Source organism: Oryzias latipes, chromosome 4, assembly GCF_053564925.1.
Source record: "Oryzias latipes strain Hd-rR chromosome 4, Olatipes_Hd-rR_3.1".
NCBI lineage: Eukaryota > Metazoa > Chordata > Actinopteri > Beloniformes > Adrianichthyidae > Oryzias > Oryzias latipes.
Window position 1 is genome coordinate 36,308,220 of NC_136240.1, and position 26,187 is coordinate 36,334,406.

Below are 26,187 nucleotides of genomic sequence, written 5' to 3' on the forward strand. Positions count from 1 at the left end.
GATTAATAACCCCTCTTGTTAAAGTAAAAAATGTCCAACACAAGAGGCCCTCAGCTCTCATCTGTCTGCCCAGCTGTTGGACAGGACAAGTTAAAAAAAGAAAAAATAAATAAATAAATAAATAAAGGGCGTAAAATGTGAATATGTCTTTGTTGATACAACTTTTACATGTAATAGATTCTGTTTGTTAGTCTTTAACAGCAAATGATAACAATCTTGAATGGTTCTAATAATCCAGAAAACAGCAAAATCTCTGCTTCATAGTTTCTTAAGTCTGTTTTTAAGGGAACTGGTTATTAAAATTTAACTTAATTTAAAATTTAGCCTTGAGAGCCGCTAATGACCACAACATCTATCTATCTTTCTGTCTGTCTAGTTATCCTTTTAACTCAAACGTCCCAGACCAAGCCCCCCCTCCAATGATGACACGCGCGCCTCCATGTCCAGCTTTCCAAAGTGTCCAAATCCTCCTTTCTGCAGCTGCTCTCTCACAGACAGCGTTGCCATGGAGAGGTCTGGGTCTGTGCTCCTTCTCCTTCTTCATGTTCTGCTGGGTTCGGGAGGCGCGCAGCATCTTTCAGGCGCGCGCCTTGGACCGTGGAGGCACCGGCTTCAGTGGGAGAACAACGGTCGGGTGTTCAGCTTGCTGAGTACCGGGACTCGGTACCACTCGCCCTCACATAGCAGGAGGCGCACGCAGCTGCTGCTGACGACAAACCCGGGTTCTGAGCAGATCCAGCCCCCTGCAGCTCTGGGCAGGTCCACCAGAACCAGACCTGTGGGCTCTGGCGGCGCAGCGGGAATTTTGGAACAAATCAGCCAAACGGAGGCGTCAGATGTTGGTTCTGATGCGGGTCAGTTCCTTCTCGCTTCCGGGCGGACTTCCACGCGCCTGGCTCCATTTAACGGCAGTGATGGGGCTTTTACCGCCACTCCAGAGTTCTCCGGAAGCGGAGTCCCGCGGGGAGGCCGGAGCGCACCAAGAGGTGACGCCGGTGCGCAACGGGCCAATGCGGCGCAAGAAAGAGCGCGGGGCTCGGAGCGCAGCCAGCTCAGTGGTCTCGAAGGCGACGGTTCAAACTCGGTATGGAGCAACGTGTCTGCGGAGGACTCCGTCCCTCATCAGACCCATTCAGGAGACGCCCCAACAGCGCACAGCGCGCGGGGAGCGCGCCCGCCGGCCAGGGTCGCTCCACAGCCCAACGATACTCCTCCAGAGCCGCCCAGCAACAATGCTGGAACTCGACTTCCCCCCAGGGCCACGGACACGGCGGATGCGAGCGATCCACGGGATCCACACAGTATCCATTACAGGAACTCGGTTTTCTACAACGTTTACGCACCGGACCGCAGGAACAGGCTGGACACGCGCCCTCCAGGAACCGGGTACGGCACCAGGTTCTTCCACAACGGTGAGGCCGAGGGCAATGATACTTGAACCTCCGGTATAGGTCAATGATTTTGAACACTAGTATGTCACTTCAGGTAAATTATAGAGCATTATGGGATAGTTTGGCTTCACTAACTCTCCTCATGTCATTTCAAATAAAGGATAGAAATGTCAAACCTATTTTATATGATCTTAATATTACGAAGATTAACCTTTAAGATAATTTTGAAATACTTCTTTATATTCTCCAATCTGTCAAACCAGTGCCCTCATGAATCAACAGGTTTTTCTGTTTCCAGGTCTCCCAGACCTGATTCCAGACCCCTACTACATCCAAGCAGCTTCGTACATCCAGAGGGTGCAGATGTATGCGCTTCGCTGTGCAGCAGAGGAGAACTGCCTTTCCAGGTTCGCTATAAATTAGGATTTTAATGAGGGTTGCTTACTTAACTTTGCTTTGCAGCTGTTGTGTCCTCAGGCTCCAGGAATAACACAGTGAGTCACTAAAGCCGTTGGCAGACACAAGCAAATCTGAGAATATGTCAGACTGAAATGGTAGCATTCCATGGAGGATTTGTGTTGCCCCCCCACCCACCTGGATTTGACAGCGGAGTGACAGAGAGGACGGACACAAACCTGGAAGTAAATGGCGTATACTTATATAGCGCCTTTCTTCCTACAAGGACAAAGCGCTTTACAGTCACAGACCCATTCACCCAGTCACACACACATTCACACACACAGTCACACACTGGAAGCTGCCTGAGACTCCTCTGGTGGACGCCTCAAAGGAAAATCTTTCTGAAATGACAGACAGACGGTTTCTGAGGAGCTAAATCTGAGGCCATGCGAGCTGGACAGGGAGTTCCGTGTCGGGGGGTGAGGAGGACGTGCTGAGGTGATGCAGCTTTCCTCATTGCAGGTCTGCGTACCATCACAGCGTCAGTGACCTGGACTACAGAGTTCTGCTGCGCTTTCCTCAGCGAGTGAAGAACCAGGGCACTGCAGACTTCCTTCCACAGAAACCCAGACACCAGTGGGAATGGCACAGCTGTCACCAGTGAGTCACGCCTTTTAATTCACCTTTAATGAGCACAAAAAGACAAATAGAGCCCCTTTAAAGGTGCTCTGTAGACACAAACGTTTAACTGAAGGCCCTTGTTGAATAAAACTCTTTAGTTTCAAACACCTTCTCGTTTTTTTTCTGAATTTTATTGAGAAATGTAAATATTTACACAGAAACGAAAAATGTACGAATTTAAACAATGAACTGTTTCAAAAGAGAAGTAAAGGATAGAAATCCTGAGCAGGTAGGGAGTCACAGAGTTAGAAAACCAGCTAGAGCTCAGAGGTCTGCAGCCCTCAACACTCAAAGAGCCATGGGGGGGGGATTCCCACTGATCGTAATCCAGAAGCAGCCAGACAGACAGAGAATATAGAAACAGTTCAAACAAATGTGATCCAGTGGATTCTCCAGGGTTGAAATGTTAACAGCCTTTAGGTTGCAGCAGTGAAGAAGATCAGCAGGAAAGCTGCCCTTCTGTGTGTTTAGGCATTACCACAGCATGGAGGCCTTCAGCAACTATGACCTGCTGGATGTTTCCTCTGGACAGAAGGTCGCTGAGGGGCACAAAGCCAGTTTCTGTCTGGAGGACACTTCCTGTGACCCAGGAGTCCGCCGCCGGTTTGCGTGCACCGCCCACACCCAAGTCAGTCTGCGGTTTGACCATGCTCACCAGCCTATCCTTCTTTATTTTGTTTGGACTCCAGTTGTGTCATAAAACGTGCGGTGAAATAGGTATGTGCTGCTTTCAGGGGCTCGGTCCTGGTTGCTATGATACGTATCACGCCAACATTGACTGTCAGTGGATCGACATCACCGACGTGCCTCCTGGAAACTACGTTCTTAAGGTGAGATGCAGAGACTGTGTTGACGACGTCCAAACCATGCGGCGCTGAAGTTTCCCCTGTTTTCCAGGTGACAGTGAACCCATCTCAGCTGGTCCAGGAGTCGGACTTTTCCAACAACGAGGTGAGGTGTGACATCACGTACACCGGCAGCCACGTCCAGGCGAGAGGCTGCAGGATTGTTGTGTGAGCACCAGCAAAAGACGACTCGTCTGCTTCTGAGCTTCATCGCTCTTGCTGCCTGATTTCAGCTGTTGTCCATGTTTGGACAGAAAGGTCTGTTCGCTGTGCAGCCACTGCACCACAGCGCCCCTCCTTCCTGGTCAGCTGGTTGATTCTCAGACTAACCTTTACGCTCTCAGCAAAGCTGATCAAATCTCCATTTGTGTAAAAATGTCCTCATTTTAGAGGGGGGCGGGCAAACAACGGCACAGGGGCCACATCCGGCCCCCTAAACCATGTCATCTGGCCCCCAAACTGGAAGAAATGATACCGATAATCTTGATGATCGTTTTATTTTCCATGTCCTTATGGAGTCTCCTTAAAGAATAAATGGACCTTTGTTTATGAGCAGAAGGTTATTCTGCATTCTGGTGTTCCAACGTTTGTTTTCCCGGTCGGGCGGGAATCGTTTCGATCGTTCCGACGCCACATGAAGGCAGCCTTTTTCCAGGTTTCACCTGGACCGACAGCGACCCACCATGGGAGCTAAAGCCACAGATTGGGAAATAAAAACTCTAATAAAAAGCTTCCATCCAGACTCCACGTTAATTCTTTGTCTGATGAGGTGAATTTCCAAAACACTCCATGCATCTGTCCCGGTCCGGCCCTCAAGTCCAATTTTAGAACTCTATGTGGCCCTCAAGTCAAAAAGTGAACCCACTCCTGGTTTAAGTGGATATAGTTTTAACGGTCTCATGGAAAATTCTTTGTGTGGGTTCAACCAACAAAAGCTGTTGAAGTCTAATAAAAATAAAGCATCTTTTGTATCTTTTTAATTTAAAAAATCATGCCCACTTTTAAATGATTAGCATTTTGATGAGTTAAACTATTTATGAAAGCTTTTCTGATGTCAAATATGGTTTATTTGATAGATTTTTAACCTTGTGAAACCCTGGAGTTCCCATCTGCAGAAAGGACCTGATTGTGTTTTTCACAGCAGCAGAACCGTGAAGACGTCCTCGTCCCTCATCTGCCTGTCATGCTTTGATTTAAAGTCTTTCCTGTCAATCACACCAAGTCGAGGTTGTCAATCATCTACAGCTGTCCTGATTTGTGTTAACGATCCTTAAAAGTCTGCTTTTCAGTTCCTTTGTCGTCTTTTTGTTTCTCCTTCATTCAGTGGATTTTGTCATGTTTAAGTTTATTTATTAAACCTTTGAATTGCTGCCTCCCGTCTCCTTTGTCTCTTCTCTTGGAGTCCACCGTTCACAGAGTCTTGACGAGAATGAAACCCTCGCCACAAAGATTTTCCTGAATGTTCAGCATCCTGCATCCCTGCAGGAAAGTGGAGGGAAACATGAATTCATTCTCAGTGAGCCAGTTAGGCTGACAAAGCTCTAACACCGCAATCTTTCTAAGTAAGAAAGGCACAACAGCAGAACCTTTGGAATTTTGAGATTGATCAGGACTTTAAAACTAAATAAAAACAGTCTCTTCTGCCGCTTTACCCAGCTAAAGCTGAGTGTTCTAGAAACGGACTAAACGCAACACAAAACATTCCTCTGGTCAGAAAGCAGCAGGTCAGATTCCTCCTCCTCAGTTCAAGCCCACGTGCTAAGCTTAAAGGGCAGGGCGGATGGGCAAATCCCCATCCATGGAATGGAGGAGAGAAATTCCACAGATTCACTGCCGGCCAGGAAAAGTGCAAACTGCTGACATCAGTGACTGCAGGACGGAGGTTTGCTGTCTGTGAGGCCGAGCCAGGGGACCGGCCGTCTGAGACGATAAGCGTCGCAGTCGGCAGGCTGCAGCGTCGCAGTCGGCGGGCCGTAGCTGCAGCGTCGCAGTCGGCAGGTTGCAGCTGCAGCGTCGCAGTCAGCAGGCTGCAGCGTCGCAGTCAGCAGGCTGCAGCGTCGCAGTCAGCAGGCTGCAGCGTTGCAGTCGGCAGGTTGCAGCTGCAGCGTCGCAGTCGGCGGGCCGTAGCTGCAGCGTCGCAGTCAGCAGCTGCAGCGTCGCAGTCGGCGGGCCGTAGCTACAGCGTCGCAGTCGGCACGTTGCAGCTGCAGCGTCGCAGTCGGCAGGTTGCAGCTGCAGCGTCGCAGTTGGCAGGCTGCAGCTACAGCTGAGACACCAGTTTGTTCCCAGAGGCGATGCAAAGGATGTAGTAAAACTCTTTGTTCAGCTTCCTGATTTTCTTCATCACTAAAATGCATATTTTATAGTAGAGAGGATATTATTTCAGTTATCTGTAAGCTGCTGTTTCTTAATTATAATTTGACATTCAAAGTCAACAACTTACCTGGAATGATTGATAAATGCACGTGTCAAACTCAAGGCCCGGGGGCCAAATGTGGCCCTCCATGTCTTTTCTGTGGCCCGCGAGAGCATAAACGTTTTTAATTTCTTAAAATAAAGAATAAATATTGGTGTGTATTTATTCATATCTAGGGGGAATCAGACTTGAAATATGGGATTGGGAAACTATCCATTAGGACTTAAACACTGTCCATATAACCTAACCTAACCTAACCTAAGCGCTTTGGGTGTCTTGAAAAGCGCAGATAAATCCAATCCATTATTATTATTATTATTAACCTGACAGAATCAAATGTTAAAGGATTTATGCTAAAGTAACAAGCAAACATATGTTTTCTATGCAACTGTAATTGTCATTCAAAACGTTACAATAAATAAATAATACATTATTTCACATTGAAGTTACGTTTATTTTTCATTACATTTAGTTACATGTATAAGTTACATCTGGCCCTTTGAGGACAGACACTACGCTGATGTGGCCCTCGGTTAAATGAGTTTGACCCCCCTGTTTACTGAAATGAAACCACAGTTTTCCTTTCTTAAAGCAGAAAAAAACACATTTGAAATGAGGATTTTATCTCACAAAGCTGCTTCAGAATGACATCATCACAGTCAAAGCGAATAAAAACAGCCATTTTACCCCGAAGCACTTTAAAAAAACACCAAATGTTAGTTTTTACTGCTCCCTGCATGTGTGCACAGTCTGGAATAAGAGTTGACATCATGACTGAAACCATGCGGGGACACTAATCTTCTGTTCCTCTCCTCCGTGGATGATGTTCACTTCTGCCATAAATATTTATCTGAATCATAAGTGGGACATGTTTCCGTGAGCTGTGGGGAAATGACTATTTTCTATCAATATTTTTCTCTTTGTTGACCCAGTCATTACTCTGACGACCTGAGAGGGAAAAGTCCAACTTTCAGGGAAAGACAAGAAATTCTAATTTGCACATTATTCCATTTTTCTTTGGGAAAGATTTCAGTGTTGTTGTTGTTTTTGCTGTAAACGAATCATATTTCCTATCCCTAGAAAACGACTCAGCCGTCCGTGTGAGGAGGTGAATGAGTGGCGTGCTGGAGGCGGCAGTGTCTGAGCATGCTCAGAAGGCTCATGGGCTCCTTTGCACATGAGTGTCAGACAAAGTTGGGACGTCTCCTTTGGAACATGTTTTCACGCACAGCTTGTTTTTTACGGCTGTGCTCAGGTCAGAACAGACAAACTGGAGCAGACATGAGAAAGTTACCATCTGCTGTTGTGCAAATGCTGCTGAAAAAAAGAAGAAGAACAATATTTGCTACAGAAAGCCGACATGATGTTTGGGTGGAAAAGCTCCCTGATGACTGGTTTGCCAGGAAAGTTTCCACATATTGGTTTATTAAAGTGATCCGAGGACATTTAGATCAAGAATGTTGATTCTTCCTCATAATTTTCTCATTTTTTTAAAATTAAAAGGCAAACACAACTGTTAAGAAAGTAAACTAAACCAAGGTGAGGCCGTCTTAAGGATGGACACAAGTCTTTTTTCAGTCTAAGATGCTTGAAAACATTTGAAATATTTGACTAAAACCACATTTGTTTCTTTACTTTAAATGTCTCTGTTGTTCTTAACATTGTTATCAATCATATTTTAGTTTTCTTTCTCTGTTAATTTGGCATTATTGAAATTTTTAGAGAAGCTTAATTTTAACCCCGGAGGACTGATTATGTCGCTGCTTTTTTAAAATCTATTTTTCATACATTTATTTTTGATTTTTGTAATTGCTGCTACCTAAAATGAACAAACAAACAAAAGGGAGAAAAAAGTAAAACTAACTTTAAAATCCAAGAAGGAATTTGCTGTTTGGCTCTCCAGGGTTAAAAATCTCAAAAAGTTTTAATATTATTGCTTAAAAAACACCAATAGATAGTGACTAGTTTTATTTTAACAATTGTAAATAATTTTATTTTTGAAAGTTTCTTACTTTCTTGTAGCAAGAAACTAAAAAACAATGTCGAGGCACCCTTGGTTATTTATCGCTGCTTTTAAATTGAACTTGTGAAGTTTTTCTTCTTAAATATTGGTGTTTTTATGGTGTATCCTCCAGACTGTGTTCTCTATAGGGGACAATTCTAAACTGAATATCAAAAACAATCATTATTTTCTTCTCCGTAGATCCACATGAGGGACTTCCACATGAATTTTCAAACCTGTCGGTCTTTTTGTGCTGCTGTGGCGCCCCCTTGCGGCGAATTAAATATCGATTTGGTTTTGCTCGCAGTGTGACGTCATTACCGGTCGACGGGGTCTCTGTTTAAATCCGGTTGCAGCTGTCAGCGACTCTCCAGCAGCACAGAAAGAGATGACAAACCCGGGACCCTTCTGCGTTCATAACATGGCGTTTCTACTTTTATGCGGGATCATTGCGGTGTTTGTTGCGGCCGAGGCTTCTTCTGAGAAGACCAAGACAGTGGAGTTCAATGTGAAACCCGGAGGAGTAGTTCACAGTTTCACGGAGGGAGTTGTGAGTCTTTGTCTTATTTACACTTTTATTTGGTTCAACTGTTTGCGATAAATTCAACCTCAGTTGTAGAAACGTCTGGTTGAGGTATAACATTGATTGATCGTCTGCAGTTTTCTTAGTTTCATTGTAAATTCACTTCCCGGTTCGTGTTTTCGCCTCATTTCTTCTGCTCACTATATTAAAACCAGGAGAAATATTGCTGTTTAAATAATTTGCAAGGCTTTGTCGTTGTTCATTCTCACGTTTTTTAAGTACATTTTTAAATTTAACTGTGCTGACAGAAAACTGGACTTGTACGATCAGTTGTGGTCGCACAATGATGACGTCACAGCCTGTAAAAAGCCGACACGTCGATGACTGAACGCCACAATGGCTCTTTTGATTGGTTGAATTATTCAAGGACTGTGGTGGTTTGAAACGATTACCAATAATAATAATGCTTTTATTTTATGGTGTCGTTTGCAGCTACAAGGGATTTTTATTTACTACAAAATAAAAGCACAGAGGCTGCAGTTGCAGAAGATGATTATTTGGGTTAAAGTTGGTCTGTATGGCTTCTCTAAAGGAAAGAGATTGCAGTTATTCTATAGTATAGTTTCTTACTAAGTGTACACACTTTATCAAAAATATTTGTATGTCTGATGTTTTTCTTTATTCAACAATCCTAAAAATTTTTATAGACGAGTTAAAAAATCAGAAATTGTCATCAGGGAAAATGCAATTTGACATAAACTTTTGGCTCAACTGAGATTTCCAAAAAGCCTAAAAATGTTACCTTCAAATTGAGTTGACCCATTTCTTAAACACTTAAAACGGGTCAATTTTGACCCAAACCCAATATAAGGGTTAAATATTACTGTATCTTGTTTTTTTGTCCTTGTTTAGACTTTTCTTATCGTTACATTTGTTTTTTGTTGTTTTTTTACAATTACATTTAGTAGTTTAGGAAAGACATTCAAATTCAAACAGATTATTTCTGGAAACCATGGTTACTTGGAATGTGAAAAGAGAGGTTAAGCTTTGCACGTGTCCATTGAACAAACTGTATTGAGGTCAAAACATGAAATATTTGCCCTGCTTTGGGGCAAATGTGAGCCCTGCATCATGCATGGTGTGGGCGGTGACGTTTCCTCCAAACCCTAACATCCCAGTGATGGGAGGCACTTTGGAACAGCACAGAGTGGATAGTTGGATAGTTTTTGACTCAACAATTAGCCTGGTTTATAACACTCATCATGCATTTCCATTAAAAGTGTTTGGAAAATAGATGTATTTTTATCTTAAAAAGTGACTAAGAGAGGGAAAAATGAGAGTTTGTCTGTTTTCAGAGGGATTATGAGTGCACCTTCACCTACGCGTCACAAGGGGGAACCAATGAGGTGAGCCTGTCTTGGTTATATTCAATATTGTGGCTGAAATGCTAAAAATGTATCTGTCTTTCAACGCAGCAATGGCTGATGAGTGTTGGCCTGAGTGACGACGACTCGCTCTTTTCCTGCTCCGTGTGGAGGTGAGGCTGAGCTGGCTTTTCCTTCAGTGGCGTGATTGCATGTCTGAGGACAAACGTGTGAGCAGTCAGCGGCGGCGCTCCTTCACGGCGGTGACCTGCTGTTATCATGGCAGACGGGTGTCGTGGGCGCGTCTGCTGAGGCTCCGCCTCTCTGCGTGGTCCTAACGTGCTCATGGGTGACTTTGTGAGGGAATGATTGGATGCAAATGGATTCATAAATGTCTTTTTCATTTTGTGGCAGGCCTCAGGGGAAGTCGTACCTGTTTTTCACTCAGTTCAAGGCTGAGCTCAAAGGAACCAGAATTGAATATGCCAATGCATACGTAAGTATGAAATCAGCATTTTATCTAGTGTGGAAGTTTTCAGTTTTGGTTCAAGTGGTTTTCTGGAGGCTAACGTCCACTTTTGAGACACACAAATGCAGTTTTCATGCACTTCTGATGGACGGATCTCGTTATTCACTTCCTCCCAATTTCAGTAAATAGGTTTGTGTAGTGAATCATTTTGTGTAGTGAATCCCCAAAGCTGTACAACTTAGCATAAGTGAGGGAACTTTTCCATTCCTCGACCTGCGTGTCGTAACTTTTGTGGGAGTCGACAGAGCGGCGTCTGCTGGTGCAACAGTCGTCACAAGGCCTCTCATGCTGATGCAAAGTGACAGGATTTCTGCTGGCTGTTTCCACTCTGTCAGGGCCGTGATAAAGGCTTCTTATGGCAGAGTGTCTCTGTGAAATAACCTCAAACATGCAGACAAAGTCTTGTTGAACATCTCTGCAAGTGACGAGTCTGTCAGGATGGCACTGTGTGTGTCGGGTTCAAGGCAAACGCTGCAGGCAGAGCTTGTTGTTCCACACTTCCCTATTCACCATGAGTCTCTGAGGAAGAAAGAGATGCCACCTCACACGTTTCTGCCCCTTCCTGGCACGTTTCTGCCCCTTCCTCACACGTTTCTGCCCCTTCCTGGCACGTTTCTGCCCCTTCCTCACACGTTTCTGCCCCTTCCTGGCACGTTTCTGCCCCTTCCTGGCACGTTTCTGCCCCTTCCTCGCACGTTTCTGCCCCTTCCTGGCACGTTTCTGCCCCTTCCTCGCACGTTTCTGCCCCTTCCTCGCACGTTTCTGCCCCTTCCTCGCACGTTTCTGCCCCTTCCTCGCACGTTTCTGCCCCTTCCTCGCACGTTTCTGCCCCTTCCTCGCACGTTTCTGCCCCTTCCTCGCACGTTTCTGCCCCTTCCTCGCACGTTTCTGCCCCTTCCTCGCACGTTTCTGCCCCTTCCTCGCACGTTTCTGCCCCTTCCTCGCACATTTCTGCCCCTTCCTCGCACGTTTCTGCCCCTTCCTCGCACGTTTCTGCCCCTTCCTCGCACGTTTCTGCCCCTTCCTCGCACGTTTCTGCCCCTTCCTGGCACGTTTCTGCCCCTTCCTCACACATTTCTGCCCCTTCCTCGCACGTTTCTGCCCCTTCCTCGCACGTTTCTGCCCCTTCCTGGCACGTTTCTGCCCCTTCCTCACACTTTTCTGCCCCTTCCTGGCACATTTCTGCCCCTTCCTCGCACGTTTCTGCCCCTTCCTCGCACGTTTCTGCCCCTTCCTCGCACGTTTCTGCCCCTTCCTCGCACGTTTCTGCCCCTTATTCGCACGTTTCTGCCCCTTCTTCGCACGTTCCTGCCCCTTCCTCACACTTTTCTGCCCCTTCCTCACACTTTTCTGCCCCTTCCTCACACTTTTCTGCCCCTTCCTGGCACGTTTCTGCCCCTTCCTCGCAAGTTTCTTCCCCTTCCTGGCACGTTTCTGCCCCTTCCTCGCAAGTTTCTTCCCCTTCCTCACACTTTTCTGCCCCTTCCTGGCACGTTTCTGCCCCTTCAGGCACTGATGTTGACACTGTGACTGGACACGGCTGGTTTCTGTGGACTAGACTATAATATTGTTTTTCTTTAAAGATGGCTACAAAGTAACAATTATCCTCACATATGCATCAAAATGTGCATAAATACCACAGAAATGTCTCTTTCTTATAGCAGTAAAAAGACAATAGAACCAAACAACAGTCTTTTATTTTCCATTTTTGATTGATTGTATTCAGATGTATTTCTAGCCTCTACACGTCACTGTTTCTGCAGCACAGACCAATAACTGCTGATCGGTTCTGCAGGGATAACCCCCCCAGGAATGTTTGAGCGTTTCCACAAACAATCGTCTGGATTGTTTTTTACGATTGTCGGAACTTTCTTCGTGTTTTTTTTGTCGGATAACTTTACCCCCCTTAGATTAGCGTTAGGTTCAGGTTAGCGTTCAGGGTTGGCGACTGGATGGTTTTGCTGCGACTTTCAGTCTGGAAACCAGAAAATCACTTCTGTCCTTTTAAAAACAAAAGAGCCAAACCATGATACTACTACCAAATTTCAAATCCTAAAAGAATCCCTTTTTTTAATCAAGCTTTATTCACACTGTCTGAAGTCCAGCAGCATTCAGACCTGCAGCTTCACTAAAAATGGACTCATGAAGTGAACACACCTGTGCTCACCTACGGAGGCTTCGGCTTCACCAACGGATGGAAAATCCTTTTAGAATTTCTCCTTTTAAACTCAGTTTTTCTCATTCAATCAAAACTCTTTCCTAACAGTTTTTGCTGATTGTCTCAATTGTCCCAGTTATGTTAGACTGCAGGAGCAAACACACAATCTGTGTGTTTGTGTTCTTCAGATATAGCTCCTCCTCATCCTCTGCCTTCGTCTGAACTACTCGGCCTGCTGTACCTTTACTACACGTCCTCTGAGGCGGGGGGGGGGCTGCAACCGTCAACAGTGAAGCCCCTGGGGGCGCGTTTACCAGAAAAACACAAACCGCTTTGCATCTGTTTGATCAGAGAACCGAACTGTCAGGAGAACAACAGCGGTATGGCAGAGTCAGTCCAGCTGTTCTGTTGGCCTTATCGCCATAGCAACCACTTTCTTTATTGTCGGCCTGAGGCTGACAAACAGGAATCTGTCATTTTTAGAAGAATCTGCAAAAGTACATTTTTGGATTCCCTTGGCAACAGAGGCTCTTTGTTAACCACGCCCACTTTCCTATTATAGTCATATCTTATGTTTTTTCGCTTCGTTCAGCTTGAGCCAAAGATTTATGTTATGAATTTTCAGGATTTCAGGAGCAAAGGCCATTTTTGTGAGCTCATCACACCAACGCCGTTCAAAATCTACAAACGCTTTTTTTCCTTCCCGATGACACTTGAGGAGTTCGGAGGTTAAAGTCCCCCTGATTTGACATCTGTAGAAGGTCCCAAAGGTTATTTCTTTCCTTGGGGGTGGGGCGAATGGAGATGGCTGGCTCTTCTCGAGGTCAAAGGTCAGCGTTAAGTGGAGTATAATAGCTGCATACTGAAGCTTACGGAGCCCCCCAGGTGTCAGTGGCTTTTTGTTTCAACCACTGGCACCGGGGGGGCTCCGTAGAGCTAGTGGCATGTAAGTGAAATTTCAGGAAGATTGCTAGAACATTTGTGCAAATAATATTTCACACTTTGCTGTGACATGCCATAGGTCCTGTGGCCATCCCATAATAATTTCAAAAAATTCCCAGGGGTGTCCCGACCCCCCCATGTGTTTGGTTTTGTTGGAAGATTTAGACTTTTTTTTGCCCCATTCATTCTTTTAAAGGTTTCTCCCGCTGTGATGTCATCATTTTTTATTTGGGGGGGGGGTCATTCATTATGCCCAAAATTCCTTTTTAACGGGTGCTCGGTGGGTGCAAATGTTCGTGAGTTTCTGAGTCTGCCCCCCACCACTGCGGTGAGACAGAAGGATTATGATTGGATATTTTACCCCCCTGAGGGGTCAAAGGTCGCAGACCCCCGCTCTAGTGCCTCCACCCTCCATGAAACCTGTTGGGATCATTTCTGTGCGTTTCTGGCGCCGTCATGGTGGAAACGCGGCAGAAGGGGATGAAGGCGGATGCCTGGACTCCCGCTGAGTCACGGTTTGCTCCGTGAAACACGCGGCTTCCTCGTGTCCCGTGTGCAAGCTCCTCCTCCTCTTCCTCCTCCTCCTCCTCCTCCTCCTGCTGTGGCTGCGCGGCCTGCAAACCAAAAACACAGCAAACGCTCACGCAAACACACCGCAGCATCTCTGTGACCTTCATGTCTGCCACAAACTAAGTAATCTTCTGCCTTCCTTTTTCTCTCCTGCCCCACTCTGCCTCCTCCCCCTCCTCCTCGTCTTCATCACGCCTGCATCTTCAGTCACAGATAGCAGCAGGAGGACAGAGCGACGTGCCTCTGAAGCCGGAGGAGTTTACCGTCGCAGAATCAACAGGTGAGGAATTGATTGCGTCTTCACATGTTCAATCAGCTCCCTGCCCCCACCCCCGCCATCAGGTTGCAGGTTCCCCGCCGCCTTTCCTCTGCAGCATATGTTCCAGCTGTGAGCAGGTTTCATGCGTCCCTGCGGCGTTATTCTGCTCTGAACAGGTCCTCGCCGGCGGTGTCATGTCCTCACTGTGATTAGCAGGATCTGACAGCCGGGCTGTCACTTGCAGCAGATTACACGCCGGCGAGCAGCGGCTTACAGTCGGCGCGCTAAAGCCAGCCCGGTAATGACGACAGATTGGTGGATAATCCCAACGCCGAGGAAAACTTCTGCACAGACCGTGGGCGGCGTGTGACGGGCTTTTTGGGGATGCCGACTCCACAAGAGGGAGCTGTTTAGGTCAATGTGATCAGAACAGCTCCGCCCACTGGAGGGTTCAGGGGCGCCACATCGACTGTAAAAACAAGCTCAGCCCCTCCCTTCTCCTGTTCCCAAACAGGAAGTACATCTGCTTCCTGAACGCCGCCGCCATGTTGAAACCAGTTGACAGTAATTGGTCTGAGTCGCTCCAAGTCATCGTCTGCCAGAGGTACGATGACTCGGAGCGACTCGGACTAATTACTTTCAACATGGCGGCGCCTGAAGCCCTGGTGAGGGAGAGCCGGCAGTGAGGCATTTCCTGGAAGGTCGTGAGTTCAAATCCATGGCCGGGTCAAATCAAAGACTCTAAGAATGGAATCAATCCCTCCCTGCTTTACTCTCAGCATGAGGTTTGAATAGGGGGGGTGGGGGTCCTGACCCCCAGGGAATGGGTCAAATACTCAGCAGTTTCTGTTCTGTACACGACGAGCCGTCTGGGTAAAAACAGACTTTCTAACATGAGGGTCAGTGTGGCTCCTGTCTGCCCCCAGTGGTCTTGTTGGGAACTGCAACCTTTGGTACTTAAAGACCCACTTTGATGAAAATGGTGTTTAACACGTTCACGTTTTTTCTGAGGATTTTCTATTTTAGGAAAGCTTCAAGTTGTATTTCAGATTTTGTCTTTATTCCAATGTTGAATCAGGAGCAGACAGAAAAATGACGTCTGGAAGGGTGTGACACAGAAAAGGAGTTCAGCAGTAATTCACCTGAGTTGTGTTGGGGGGGGGGTGACTGGGTTAAGGCCCTTTCTATGGGTGACATCACCCTCGCTCAGTCCAGTCTTCTTATACAGTCGGTGGTTGAGACTAAAACTCTGTTTTATGCTGGAGAAGTGACTGAACTTTGTCTTCTTAAATACATTCTATGCCAGTTGATAACATTTTTCATCTAAATTGCAGACTTGTTTGCCTGGTTAATGTAAATCCGTCTACAGCTCTTTGGGGAGCAAAGTGTTTCCAGAAACGATGAATGGCTTCTGTTAGTTGAGTAAAATAATGTTATTTGGGTAGACATGTTTAGCAGACGGGCACACGGGAACTCATGTCTGCTGCAATGCAAACATCCAGATTCTCACATTCGTTAAAGTCCCACTCCGATCCTCTTTTGATCTATTTTTCAGTGCGTTCCCATTGCTCTTTAAGCCAACATCCAACAACCAGAGTCGTTTCATAGTTTCTGCAGAGCGGCAGTAGTTTCCCTCTGAGATGTGGGCAGGACTGTTGGTGCAGAGCGACCCCGCCCACTCTCCCTTTTAGCCAGAGTTTGACCAACATCCCATAACTGAGAGCTCTCTGTTTACACACTGTCTCACTGGCTTACAGCCCCTCACCCCCCCAGACTACTATTACCAGCACAACAAAAACAGTGATCAGTATCGGATCTGTCCATCCGACTGGATCTGATCCAGATTCCAGCTCAGACCAGGAAAACAAAGATCTGTTGGTCTGGATAAGAAAGGGGCGGAGCAGGGAGCTTGTGGCCCCGCCCAGCGTATTTTCTCCCCCATGTGACCGTCTCTCTCTGTCTTATGGCTTCCAGTGACCCACAAGGAAGGAAGGTTCAATGCCCAGCTCTCCAAACTGACCGCCGTTGGACGGACACAACGCGACGAGCTGTGACGGCTCACAAGTCAGGCACTGCCTCCACCAATCACAGCCCTTTGCTGGACTCTGGGAGGAGGAGCCAATGAAAGCGAGACCACCGAAGGCCGAGGCTGGACGCCGTTTGGTCTGGAAAATATCTTTACAAACAAAGAGGGAAAAAGTCCAATGAATGAATTTCTGTTTTGATCAAATGTTGTTTCTGAGGCTTTTGGAATGATTTTTGGTGGGTTTAGAGGAAATGTGCATGACTGTAAACTGTGGAGGATCGGCGTCTCGGGGATAAAGACAGCGGATCACGTTTAGACAGATTTGTCCATCTCCTGTAATCCTCGGCATCGTAATGCAAACACGAACGGGATTCCTCAAAGAAAGACGGAAGAGAAGGACCCGTTCACTCTGCTCCACGGCTATCTTCTGGAGGACCGTCTCATTTCTTTTGTTTTTTTGCTACATGTTACCGTGGATGTGGGGTCAACACTGAGCCTTTCAGTCTCTTTGTAGGTTTGAATTTACGACGCTCCACATTTTTGGGTCAGACTTGCGTTTTAGTTGGTTTTCCTCGCTCCGGTCTAGTTTCATGAACCTAAATCCTGGAGTACAGAGCAGAGATGATGATGCAAGAGGCCATACATCAGATATTCCCGAGGTTCTCCGCTGCTTTCATCTTTTATTGCCACAGAGGGGGATCAGTGAAAACACCCAGCAGGTTTCTGAACTTCTTCATCCCTCGTCTCCCGCCGGCTCCGGCATGTGGAGATCACGGCTGCTTCATCTATCAACACCCCCGTCCAGGGATTCAATTCAGATTGGAGGAGTTTGCTGATGCGACCCCGCGGTGCCGTTATTCAGGTGTTGGGTCTGAGCGTGGCGTCTCTCATCTGTCACAGCTTTGTCCGACCAAATGGAACGGATCCAGATCCCGACTCAACGTGGAGAAAACGCCCACGATGTCACTCATTCTGAGCTCTTCTTCCTCCACCTGCTGGCCTTCCCATTCCTGATGAAATGCGAGGGCTGTTCCAATAAAGATGTGTTGTCACGTATGACGCCGTTCTTGTCTGGTTGCATCAGTCGTGATCTGACTGAACCTCCCATATCATTGTCAAAGGGTGAACATGAAAGGGGAGTAGAGGCATTAAATATTCTGAGTGCTGTCGGAGCCGGGACACGCTGAACACCCAGGATGGCGTTTTTGTGTCTCGTCTTTGCACAACAAGCCCCTTACTTAAAGTAATGCAGTACTTATTTCCGCTTCCATTAAAACAAAACTTTCAACAAAGAAGTTTCAGTTGGAAAAGCTTTATCCGAGTAATTCAATATGTATTCTGAAAGCATAGTCAATCTGCATATTCAGTCCTAAAATATACCATTCAAGGGATAAAGAGCCTCTTTTGTTAGATTTTTTGGGGAGAAAAGCTTGGCAGGGCGGATCTACCAAATCCAAATGCGCATATGGGAATATATGGAATGCTGATCTTTGTGGGCTTACAAGGATAGATGCGTGAAAAGATTTATCATCATGTGGAGCCAAGAAGACATCCTGGACTGTCCTCGTACCTAAAGTCACGGGTTCAATGCTGATCCACAGCTTTCTTCTGGACCTTTGAACATCCAGAAGTCGCTTGTAGAACTCTGGTAAACGTTGAAAACCTTTATTTTGTAAATCTTTGGAGCAAAGCTGGCACTGTAGCTTCCTGTTTGGTGGGAAGAAGTCCTCTGTTGACTCTTGAGTCCATTGACTGTAAATGAGAACTGGACCGAGTGACTCCTCCCCCGTGGCGCTCCAAACAGGAAATACCTGAATTACCCAGACTTGTATAGAGAAATCAACAGGTATCAGTCATCTTACTCTGAAACCTTTAAGAGTTTTCTTTTCCCATTTGTGCGAAAATATTGGCTCAATTTGCACGTTTTCATTTTTTTCTTTAGTGGAAGTTATTTAAGTTATAAATAGACCAATAGGATGCCTCAATAAAACGTTCAAGTGGTAGGGGTGTGGCCTTCCAATGAGCTCACTCCTGATTGGCAGGAGTGGATGACTTAGACCGATTTGGACCAATCAGTCCAGTCCTGCTTCTCACCATTATGAACCCATTTCTAAGACAGAAAACATTTGCCCATTTCATAAAACAAATGTTTCTTCTCATTTTTTTGCAATAAAACTGTATCTGCAGATAATTACAAATGTTTTTCGGCACAGGACGACCCATCTCCCTTCAGCACCTGCTGAGCCCCTCTTGTATGGAGAGACATTCCAAACACTGTTTGGAGCCTAAAACTTTCAGCTCGTTGACGGGATCAGGTTTGTGCGTGATTGGCCGAAATTCTTACCAATCATCATCAAGCTCTGTGTTCATGGCTTTGTTTGGCTGGACATCTGTAACGCGGTACCCTGCTCTATTTCAGACACACAAGAGAGAATTTCTCTGTGGGACACTGTGGGGACAGTGGGGAGGACAGTGTGGAGAAGCCCCACATGCATGTTCTCCCCGAGGACATGCATGTGGGGCTTGAACCTGCGGAGGATCTACTTTTGCTCGTTCAGCCTCTGTGGTTGACTCTTCAATATTCTGTCTGTGCTGCCGATAGCATCAGAGTCATTATGGGATTGAAATCCAGCGTGACAAGAACATCACTTCCTGGTGTTTCAGTGACACATCTTCAGACTAAGAATTGAGCGTTTTCTTTCAAATAAGACTGAAATGAAGCCTTAGATGAACAGCTTAACGCAGGAACCCTTTTTCTTTCAGTCTTTTAACGGTCTGAGAAGGGAAAGCCAATGAGGGCAGCATCCATCACACAGACTAAAGCGGGAGTTCGCCTCACAACCCTGACAGTCCTGCAGCTTCCTTATTTATTCAAGCCCAGCTGGCGTCCCGGTCTCCCTGCAAACATACCAGCCCTCTAAATCTCTGCCTTTAGAGGTGAACAGATGGAGATTGTGGACGGGTCAGTCATGAAGGAAAGGAGGGGGTATTTTTAGAGACAAACAGGCTTCTTCACGGCCGACCCCTCCTCTGCGTGTAACTAAACGCTGAGCCTTTCAGGTCAAACTCAATCAGGATATTCAGTTCTTTGCTAACTTCCACATCTGTCACAGATCTCTCCCCTTCCCTTCAGAGGATTTTGAGTCTTCTGAATCACTGAGCTGTCATCCAGCCGTCGTCCTCTCAGCAGTTTCTGCATCGACAGCACCGCCATCGGTGCAGGTGAGTGCACACATCCGGATGCTGAGGTGCAGTCCCTCCTTTAACATGTTTACAGCCTCCTCCAGATTGGGGTCTTTCCGTTTGTGTCCCAGCTCTCTGATTACCCCGGGCCGCTCCACTAAAGAGCTCAGGGAGCATCTGCACACAGACTCTTGTTACCTCTGATACCCCAGACAGATGCCACTGTGCCCTGTAAGATGACAGAGAAACAGCAACAACAGAAAGTGGCTGTCACTCACCATGAGTTGCATTTGCATCCTGTCACCGTGGAAACGTGTTCTCAGCTCGACGTGGTGAGCCTTAAATCTCCTCCTGCAGACATGCGGCTGGTGCTGTCAACACGGCTCTTTCCGGTCAGCCTCCTCCCTCGGCTCCTTTGTCTCACACCGTGGTCGAGAGCAGCCTTCGTTTCTCAGGGTAAGGGGGGGCGCTGCGGGGCTCCTTCCCTTTCTTTGTGAGCCTGTTGTGGGGGTACGGCGGAGGCTTACGACCTCCACGACCTTGTGCCGTGGGTGGTTTCCCTGCGGCCGGGCACAGATGAGAAGGGCCCGCCGAGGACGCTCGTTGCTCATCGAGCGGCACAGGTTGGATGTCGGAGTCTGTGGGTGGGCAGCTGGCGGACTGAGGGTGGGTCGGTGATGGAGTGAGGGCAGCGGCAGATGGGAGGCCGCTTTGTGAGGTCTGATAAGGCCCCCCTTTGGTCTCTATGATGACAGAAGGACTGAGGGCAGGGGGCGGACAGGGCTGTGGAGACAGCCGAGAGGGAGGGGATGCGCGGCTGGTCCTGATGGAGGAGGACGCCCCAGGCGAATGAGGCTGGGAGGCAGGGCTGGGGGGACGATGGAGGCTGACTGTTATAGGAGAAAGACCGGGAGTCGGAGGCCGACCGGGAAGGCTCCTCTGGGGAGACAGAGTATGATCGCTGGAGTTCAGGTTTGGAAGCTGGTTTGAAGAACCTAATGTGGAGAAGTTCTTCAATCCAGCTTTTTTGGGAGAAAACAGCGGACCGGAGGCCAAGTGAAGAGTCCGGCTGCTCTCCGACAGAAACCCAGCGGCCGTCCGGCCCGTCTGCAGGTTCTTTGGAGACTGGCTCCTGCTGGGATGTTCTCTCCTGACGGCGCCACTCCAGCCTGCCGCTCCTCGCTGCTTTCCAGCATCAGCAGACCTCGGATGGGTGGAGCTGGAACCGGAGCTGCTGTCGCTGGGAGGCTTTTGGTCTCCTCCACAATCCTGCTGCTCCTCTTCATTCAGATCAATGGAGGAGGTCAGAGAGTCGATCTGTTGCACCACCTACAGAACACACGTGGATGAAAAAGTCAGGAAAAGGAGCTGCAAACATGCAGTTCCCATACATGCATGTTCCATATGTCCACAGCACGCTAACAACTCCTCCCCTTGATCAAAACAACTGTGATGATGTCTGTATGAAAAACAAAGTAAACCAAACGTTTTACAAATGCAAATATCAACACATCAAACTACTGAAGATGGACAAAAGAAAAACCCCAAAAATCATCAGAACCAAAGCAAATGTGCCCCACTGATCACTGCTAAAACAGAATCTGAAGAAGTTTTATAATCTTATAATATAGTCTTCTAATCCTATCAATAAAGTTTTCAATAGCAAAACAAGCTAGGTTTCAAAGGAGGGGTCTCAGTACTTCTTTCTTATAAGAATTCTTGGTAATCCATCCTTTCTAACCTCATTGGCAGAGATTTTTAACATTTTTAGAAGTTTTGATGTTGCATTTAAATGATTCTGAATTTCACATGTTTGGAATGATGATTGGATTTTAGGAATTTTACAAACTGAAAAGGATTTGTCTTTGCATCAAGTAATTTCTACTTATCAAGAAATCTTATAGTAAGTTATCAAAAGCATTCAACGAGGGAAAAATGTCCTTCAAAAATCAAGTTAAACAACACAGATTATGGATTATGCTTTGGTCTTTGTTAGGTGTCTTCTAATAATTAGTGACGCCTGCCCTTTCAAGCCTTAAATAAGTTTTAAAACACTTATATTTAGGTTTTCTGCTCTGATACTTGGAAATAAAATATCTGAAAATAAACGTGTATTGCTCGAAAACATAATATATCCTATTGTAGCTGCTACAACAGTCCAACTATCCTTATTTCTAGACTATAATATATCTACCACCAAATTGACACATTTTAAATAAATGTGTCTGAGAATTCTAGGTCCTTAGCAGACAAATTTCCCTAAATCAAACAAGTCTGCTTCATAAAACTGGAACACTCATTCAAAGATAAAATTTCTTAAAAATATGTCAAGTTTAAAAATACTTATTTTATTTTATGCATTGAAATGATTAATCCTGAAAAGTTTGGGAGGGGGTGTAGAGCAGAGCAAAGTTGGAACAACTTAAAACCTGGCCAAATGTTTGGAAAGTCCAAAAACCAGATTCAGTGCCAGCATCAAGTAGTTTGCAGTGAGGAAGAGGAGAGGTCAAATTAGGATCTGAATCTGGACTCATCGCACTTCCACGGTCAGCAGCTTGAAATCCCACCAGCAGTCTGCTTTCAATTTGAATTGTGGCCAACAAAAGGCTTGATTTAGTGCAGACCTGATGGAAGAACTGCAGCGGCTCCGTGTTTCAAGGAGGACTGAAAATGTCACTCCCAAAAGTGTGTCACACTAGTTTAAAAAAAGGGGGTTGGGCTTAAAAAAGGGGGTTGGGCTTAAAAAAAGGGGTTTGGCTTAAAAAATGGGGGGCTGGCCTTAAAAAGGGGGTTGGCCTTAAAAAAGTCCCTGCAGCTGATTTTCTCTATTAACCTTAACCCTCCTGTTATGTGGCGGGTCAAATTGCCCCATTTTAAAATTTGAACATCTAGGAAAAATATTTGAAAGTATTTTTTCAGTATGATTCTTCTTCTGCTTGCCTTAATTAATATAATCAACATATAATATGAAAATGGTTCATCTCACCTATTTGCAACCACCCCCTGTGGGTCAATTTGACCCAGCAGTCAAACTGGAGGTACAAAGGTGTCAGAAATGTCGGGGTCTTTCTTTCTTTTGCAGCTACACATATTTCACCCCACACACACACACACACACACACACACACACACACACACAGATTTCTGGTTCACAGTGCATGTATGTAAAACAACATTTATGTTGTGTAAAACTGTTGTTTTTTGTGTGTTGGTCTTTCAAAAGTAACAAAGTGGTGAAACGAGGAACACCATTGTACTAAATATTGATAAAATAATTAATAATGGAGTTAGTAATGAAATATTCACACTGCTTGTTAGGATTTTTTTGGGTTCAGAAATCTTTTGGATAATTAAATATGCACCGGGTCAAATTGACCCAGGAACACCATTTCTGTTCCTCACAAATGAACATAACAGGAGGGTTAATGTAAGAAAAGATGCTGCAACGCATTGATTTAAGGATTTCCTGTGTTTAGACTCAGTGCACAATTGGTTGGCACACGTGCCCGCTCCACGTGCACGCTCGTGCATGCGGCTGTGTAATGATGGAGGATGGAGAGATTGGGGAAAATGTTTGACCTAGCTCCCCACCTGCTCCGTGTGCTCAGATAAATCCTGTCCACGCCGGATGAGTTTGGCTCTCCGTGTTCAACAACATGCCAGCGGATCTGAAAGGATGACCTGATTCTCTGTTTTCATGATGTGGATAGATTTTTATTTTGAAAGAGACATTTGGTGGTACTTTGAAGCACCAGCGTGTTTCACGGAGATGCGTGTTATTGTCAAGACTCAGAGGGATAAAAGAGTGGAGGGCTTCGCTTTTAATAACTGGGGGGGTTAAGCCCTTTTCTGAGCTGCAGACCGGACCTTAATTGCTAAGTCGGGTCATTCACCTTGGTTTGGTTTAGCTGAGTGTTTGATTCCCTGCAGCTGTGTCAGAGCGTCTCAGCAGAAGCTTGTTGTGCTTGAGCTGCTGTTTTCTGTCCCTTTGCTGAAGGAACTGATCCTGTTAGACCTGAGCTCATGTCAAATCATCGTTTTATTGATCAGCATTTCTCCTCACTGGGAGGTCCAGCTGTCATCTCTATTTTTCCTCCACTCTCATTCGTTTTTTCATAACTGCAAACTAAAAGCTCTCATCCACAGGGATGAAGTTGTTGGGTTTAGCGGCGACCTCACAGATTTCCATCCAAAGCCACCGGTTGAGCTTTGCGTGTGACTTTGACTGGATGAGCAGAATCCGAGGAGGAGATGCTCGGACGTAAATGGATTACAAAAAGCTTTGGATGCTCTCCAGCCGCGCCTGGAGCAGCAGCTGTCCACGAGGGGGGGGTTAGAGGCGGGAAGACGGGGAGAGGGGGAACGCCGTCACACAGCAGCATCCCAGCAGCTCATGAATGCATCAGCCAAATGGGTCAGAAGTATTACTTTATTCACTTCATGTACAAGTACGCATGAGTCTGGCAGGAGCTTCCTGACTGCTGGTGGAGGACAGGAGGAAGTGGGTTTGATTCCTGCATCCATGCTTCTGACGTTGTGATCAATGATCAACATTTATCTGATCTCTGATCTTATGTGGACCTGAAAGTGCACAAACCCTAAAGGTTGACAAGCTTTTAGAAGAAAAATGAATAAAAAGGGATGCCAGAACCCCATCCTTTTTCCTGTTTTTGATAGAAAAGGTTCTGAGGGATACTTTGGTCTGGTTGTCCCTTCAGAATAAAAGACCCAGTTACCTCTTTCATCTCGTCCTGAACGTCCCTCAGAGCCGTCAGAACCTTCTCCAGGTTGTCCACCACTCGTTGGATCTGGTTTCTCACCACCTTCCCTCTGCAGCCGGCTTCCCTCCTCTCCGACACCGCCTCAGTGTTGGGTCTGTGCCGTGCCCACGTCCGGTTCTGATCCGTGCTTGCTACTGCTTGTGGGTCCGCTCTGGCTTTCCGTGGGCCTCTTAGAGTCGCTGTGCATCCAGAGGTTCTGCTGGGAAACTCAGCGGGGAAGACGAGGCCGTTGGGGGGTTCCCTGAAACCTTCCACAGGTGGCTCTTTGAGGTCCAGACGGTCCTGGTTCCGGCTGTGTTTGTGGATGGAGCTGCAGGTGGAGCTGAAGTCCTGCTGCCGCTCTGTGTGTCCCTGAGTGTCTGAGTTCAGCCAGATGGATGAGAGCGGGTCTCTGTGACGGAATGTGGCGCGCCTGCTGCGGTCCAGCAGCTGTCCTGTCCGCTCATCCATGCACAGAGCAACAGGCATGCTGCAGATGGACTCCTCCGCAACAGGAGTAGGAGGAGGTCCCGTTAGAGGAGGTCCCACTAGAGGAGGTCCCACTAGAGGAGGTCCCACTAGAGGAGGTCCCACTAGAGGAGGTCCCGTTAGAGGAGGCCCCACTAGAGGAGGTCCCACTAGAGGAGGTCCCACTAGAGGAGGTCCCACTAGAGGAGGTCCCACTAGAGGAGGTCCCACTAGAGGAGGTCCCGTTAGAGGAGGCCCCACTAGAGGAGGTCCCACTAGAGGCCCATACTTCCAGGCGGAAGCGCCTTCACGCTGTTGCGGGCTCAGCTGGCTGCTGTGCTTCCTCACAGCCCGCCGTCTGTCCCGAGCGGCGTCCTGCAGGCCTGGCGGCCCACCACCTGGGCTCGGTGCAGCTTTGGGGTCCCGCTCTTTGGTCTGGCTCTGCTTCCTGGGGTTGTCCTCCGTCTGCTTGCCTGGGTGAACGTGGTGCCCCCGCAGCACCCCCATGCCGTTACACCGGAGCTCGCCCTTCTGTGGCCGACCTTTTCCCGGGATGGAGAAGAAGCTGATGCCTTTGGCTTTCTCTAGCGGCGTCACGTGGTTCCTGGCTTCTGAACCTGACCGGAACGGGCCGTTGAGCCCCAGGTCGCCGCTGCTGTGATGACCCTTCAGACTATTGCGCAACCATGGGATGAAGTGGGGGGACTTGAAGCCTTTCTGCTCCCCGCCGTCGGAGAACATGGTGATGGATGATGTCTCGCAGCCTCAGAGGATGAAGAAGAGGAGCAGAACTTGAGGTTAAGGTACCTTCCTCCTCCATGAAGCTCCTCCCACCGCTGCCATCACCTCCACTTTGACGTTCAGCCTCTTTTCATCTTCTCCTTCTCCCAAACTTTTTTCCGTTTTTTCTCCTCCTCGGCTCAGATCTGCTTGTTTCCGATGCCTGTCTCTGGATGGGTCGCCTCCCTGCTCCTCCCTCTCGTCCCCCCGTCGTGGTGCTCCTGAGCCCCTCATCCCATCACCGGAGAGCGTCTGGAGATGCCAGGGGCCCCCTCTGCCGCCGTCTTCCCTCGGTGCCTGCCTGCGTTGTCTGGTGTGCTAGCGGTGGGGGCTTCCCGCCTCTACATCCCTCTCTCCCCCCTCCCCACTGCATTGCGCTGCGCCTCCTATCCTCGCTCTCTCTTCCTCACACTCCCTCTCTCCGCTCCCATCTCTGCCTCTTCTCGGCTCTCTTCGTCTTTGCAAATCTGTCTTTTTGTCTTTTGGATCATTGAACAACCCCCCACCCCCCAACCCCACCTCCAATTTGCAAAGGAGAGCAGCTGAAGTTCAATCAAGATGCCAGATTATTAATCCCCTTCAGCAAACGTGCCCCCCTCCCACGTGACTCCTCCTGCCTCTGTTCTCATCTGATTACTCTGTTACCCGGCTTAGCCCCTCGCTCAGGACCCCAGAGGGGGTTTAAGGGTGTGGAGGCAACAGCCATGGATGAAGGGAAGGGGGCATTTTCAGCTCCAGCTGACAGGAACTATCAGCTGCCCGGCTGCAAACAGCAGCAGCCTATCAACTGTCAACAAGTAGCGTCCCGTCGGGTCCCTGAGGTCTTCCTCTTCACTTCTGACAGACATCCAACTTCCATTTGTTCCAATTAAACAGAGGCCGCTCCTGTTT

General features: G+C 47.3%; 3 protein-coding genes across 3 annotated transcripts; 2 read left to right on the forward strand and 1 right to left on the reverse strand.

Moving 5' to 3' along the window:
* The first annotated feature begins 352 nt into the window (after window positions 1–352).
* loxl5a (lysyl oxidase-like 5a) lies at window positions 353–4,689 on the forward strand. Its single transcript, XM_004084089.5, has 6 exons — window positions 353–1,412; window positions 1,690–1,798; window positions 2,313–2,450; window positions 2,943–3,099; window positions 3,206–3,301; window positions 3,369–4,689. Exons 1-6 carry the CDS (start codon window positions 440–442, stop codon window positions 3,486–3,488), a joined length of 1,593 nt encoding a protein of 530 aa, XP_004084137.2. The 5' UTR covers window positions 353–439; the 3' UTR covers window positions 3,489–4,689.
* A 3,350-nt stretch (window positions 4,690–8,039) lies between these two features.
* Window positions 8,040–17,161, forward strand: mydgf (myeloid-derived growth factor). Its single transcript, XM_023954620.2, has 6 exons — window positions 8,040–8,284; window positions 9,613–9,663; window positions 9,733–9,794; window positions 10,036–10,117; window positions 14,028–14,100; window positions 16,054–17,161. The coding sequence occupies exons 1-6, from the start codon at window positions 8,123–8,125 to the stop codon at window positions 16,131–16,133; spliced, it is 510 nt and encodes a 169-aa protein (XP_023810388.1). The 5' UTR covers window positions 8,040–8,122; the 3' UTR covers window positions 16,134–17,161.
* Window positions 11,832–25,608, reverse strand: LOC110015002 (uncharacterized). Its single transcript, XM_020702787.3, has 3 exons — window positions 24,025–25,608; window positions 19,567–20,617; window positions 11,832–13,864 (listed from the first exon to the last, which is right to left on the reverse strand). The coding sequence occupies exons 1-2, from the start codon at window positions 25,255–25,257 to the stop codon at window positions 19,709–19,711; spliced, it is 2,142 nt and encodes a 713-aa protein (XP_020558446.1). The 5' UTR covers window positions 25,258–25,608; the 3' UTR covers window positions 11,832–13,864; window positions 19,567–19,708.
* Between the last annotated feature and the right edge of the window lie 579 nt (window positions 25,609–26,187).

Bases quoted from the DNA above. Each gene is read 5' to 3' on its own strand.
- LOC110015002 (XM_020702787.3), bottom strand. From the start codon at position 25,257: ATGTTCTCCGACGGCGGGGAGCAGAAAGGCTTCAAGTCCCCCCACTTC. The intron at 20,618-24,024 runs GTAACTGGGTCT...TGTGTTCTGTAG, and splicing joins TTCAGGACGAGATGAAAGAG to GTGGTGCAACAGATCGACTC.
- mydgf (XM_023954620.2), top strand. From the start codon at position 8,123: ATGACAAACCCGGGACCCTTCTGCGTTCATAACATGGCGTTTCTACTT. The intron at 9,664-9,732 runs GTGAGCCTGTCT...CTTTCAACGCAG, and splicing joins CACAAGGGGGAACCAATGAG to CAATGGCTGATGAGTGTTGG. The intron at 9,795-10,035 runs GTGAGGCTGAGC...ATTTTGTGGCAG, and splicing joins TTTTCCTGCTCCGTGTGGAG to GCCTCAGGGGAAGTCGTACC.
- loxl5a (XM_004084089.5), top strand. From the start codon at position 440: ATGTCCAGCTTTCCAAAGTGTCCAAATCCTCCTTTCTGCAGCTGCTCT. The intron at 1,413-1,689 runs GTGAGGCCGAGG...TTCTGTTTCCAG, and splicing joins CACCAGGTTCTTCCACAACG to GTCTCCCAGACCTGATTCCA. The intron at 1,799-2,312 runs GTTCGCTATAAA...TCCTCATTGCAG, and splicing joins GAGGAGAACTGCCTTTCCAG to GTCTGCGTACCATCACAGCG.